Below are 971 nucleotides of genomic sequence, written 5' to 3' on the forward strand. Positions count from 1 at the left end.
GTGGCAGTAATTTTTCCAGTTGCCTGGTGACACATTGGCCACTCTTTGTTTTTCCTTGTTGCAGAATCAACATCATTGCCCTGACTCCATCTTGCAAAGTCTTACCATATGGCAAAGCTGGAGGTATTGCTCAGATATTAAGTTTACAAAAAAGTAAAAGAAGTAAATGCAACCTCGGAGCATTGAGAATGTCATATGGTATGGCCTTGCCTTCTTATACCTGATTTGCTAGTGGTGTTGCTTGCATGTAATTTTATAGCAGTGATGGCTAATTTGGTCCTGTAAAACATACACTAACATGAGTCCATACAGCCCCCTTTCCCTCTTTTTATTTATTTATTTATTATTTTTTTATGTATTAATTTATTTTTAGACATTTCACTGTTTGATTATTTGATATTTATTTTGACTTGTTTGTTTATCTGTTATGTTTATACATTTACAGTGATCAATTTCAAGTCTTTATTTATTATTTGTCATTATCATAGTTATAATTTTTGTGGCTGTGATTTTCCTTACAGTCCACTAATAGTGTTTCTCTCAATTTCATTTATGATATATATTTATTACTATTATTATCATTATTATTACTATGTTATTTATTTATTTATATATAATATTTTTATAGGTGCCATATGTTTAGATTTAGTTAATGATTGATACACTCTTGCATAGCCCTTACACAAAATTGATTAGTCATGAATGCTCATGAAACATTTCATAGTAATTTAAGAATCTTTAATGAGATACTGCATTAGAAATCTAGATACGAAGTTCTTGCTTAATTTATTTTTCCATGTTTGCTTAACAGCTGGTTTGGTCGAGGTGATAATTTACAGTTCTCCAGATGACAAAAAGAAAAATCGAGGCTTCTGCTTTTTGGAGTACGAGTCACATAAGGTAGGTTTCCAGATGTGTGTCAAATAATTAGAACATGAGAATTTTTTTTTACTATATGTGTGACTTACAAA

At 30.4% G+C, this 971-nt stretch overlaps 1 protein-coding gene across 1 annotated transcript in view; it reads left to right on the forward strand.

Moving 5' to 3' along the window:
• The window catches only part of LOC119589145 (heterogeneous nuclear ribonucleoprotein R-like), a gene marked incomplete in the record, with an annotated part of 129871 nt that overhangs the window by 16883 nt on the left and 112017 nt on the right, over positions 1–971 (forward strand). The window contains 1 exon segment of the mRNA XM_037937721.1: positions 812–900. Coding sequence (XP_037793649.1) covers positions 812–900 — 89 coding nt within the window.

Source organism: Penaeus monodon, chromosome 25, assembly GCF_015228065.2.
Source record: "Penaeus monodon isolate SGIC_2016 chromosome 25, NSTDA_Pmon_1, whole genome shotgun sequence".
In the NCBI taxonomy this organism is placed as follows: Eukaryota; Metazoa; Arthropoda; class Malacostraca; order Decapoda; family Penaeidae; genus Penaeus; species Penaeus monodon.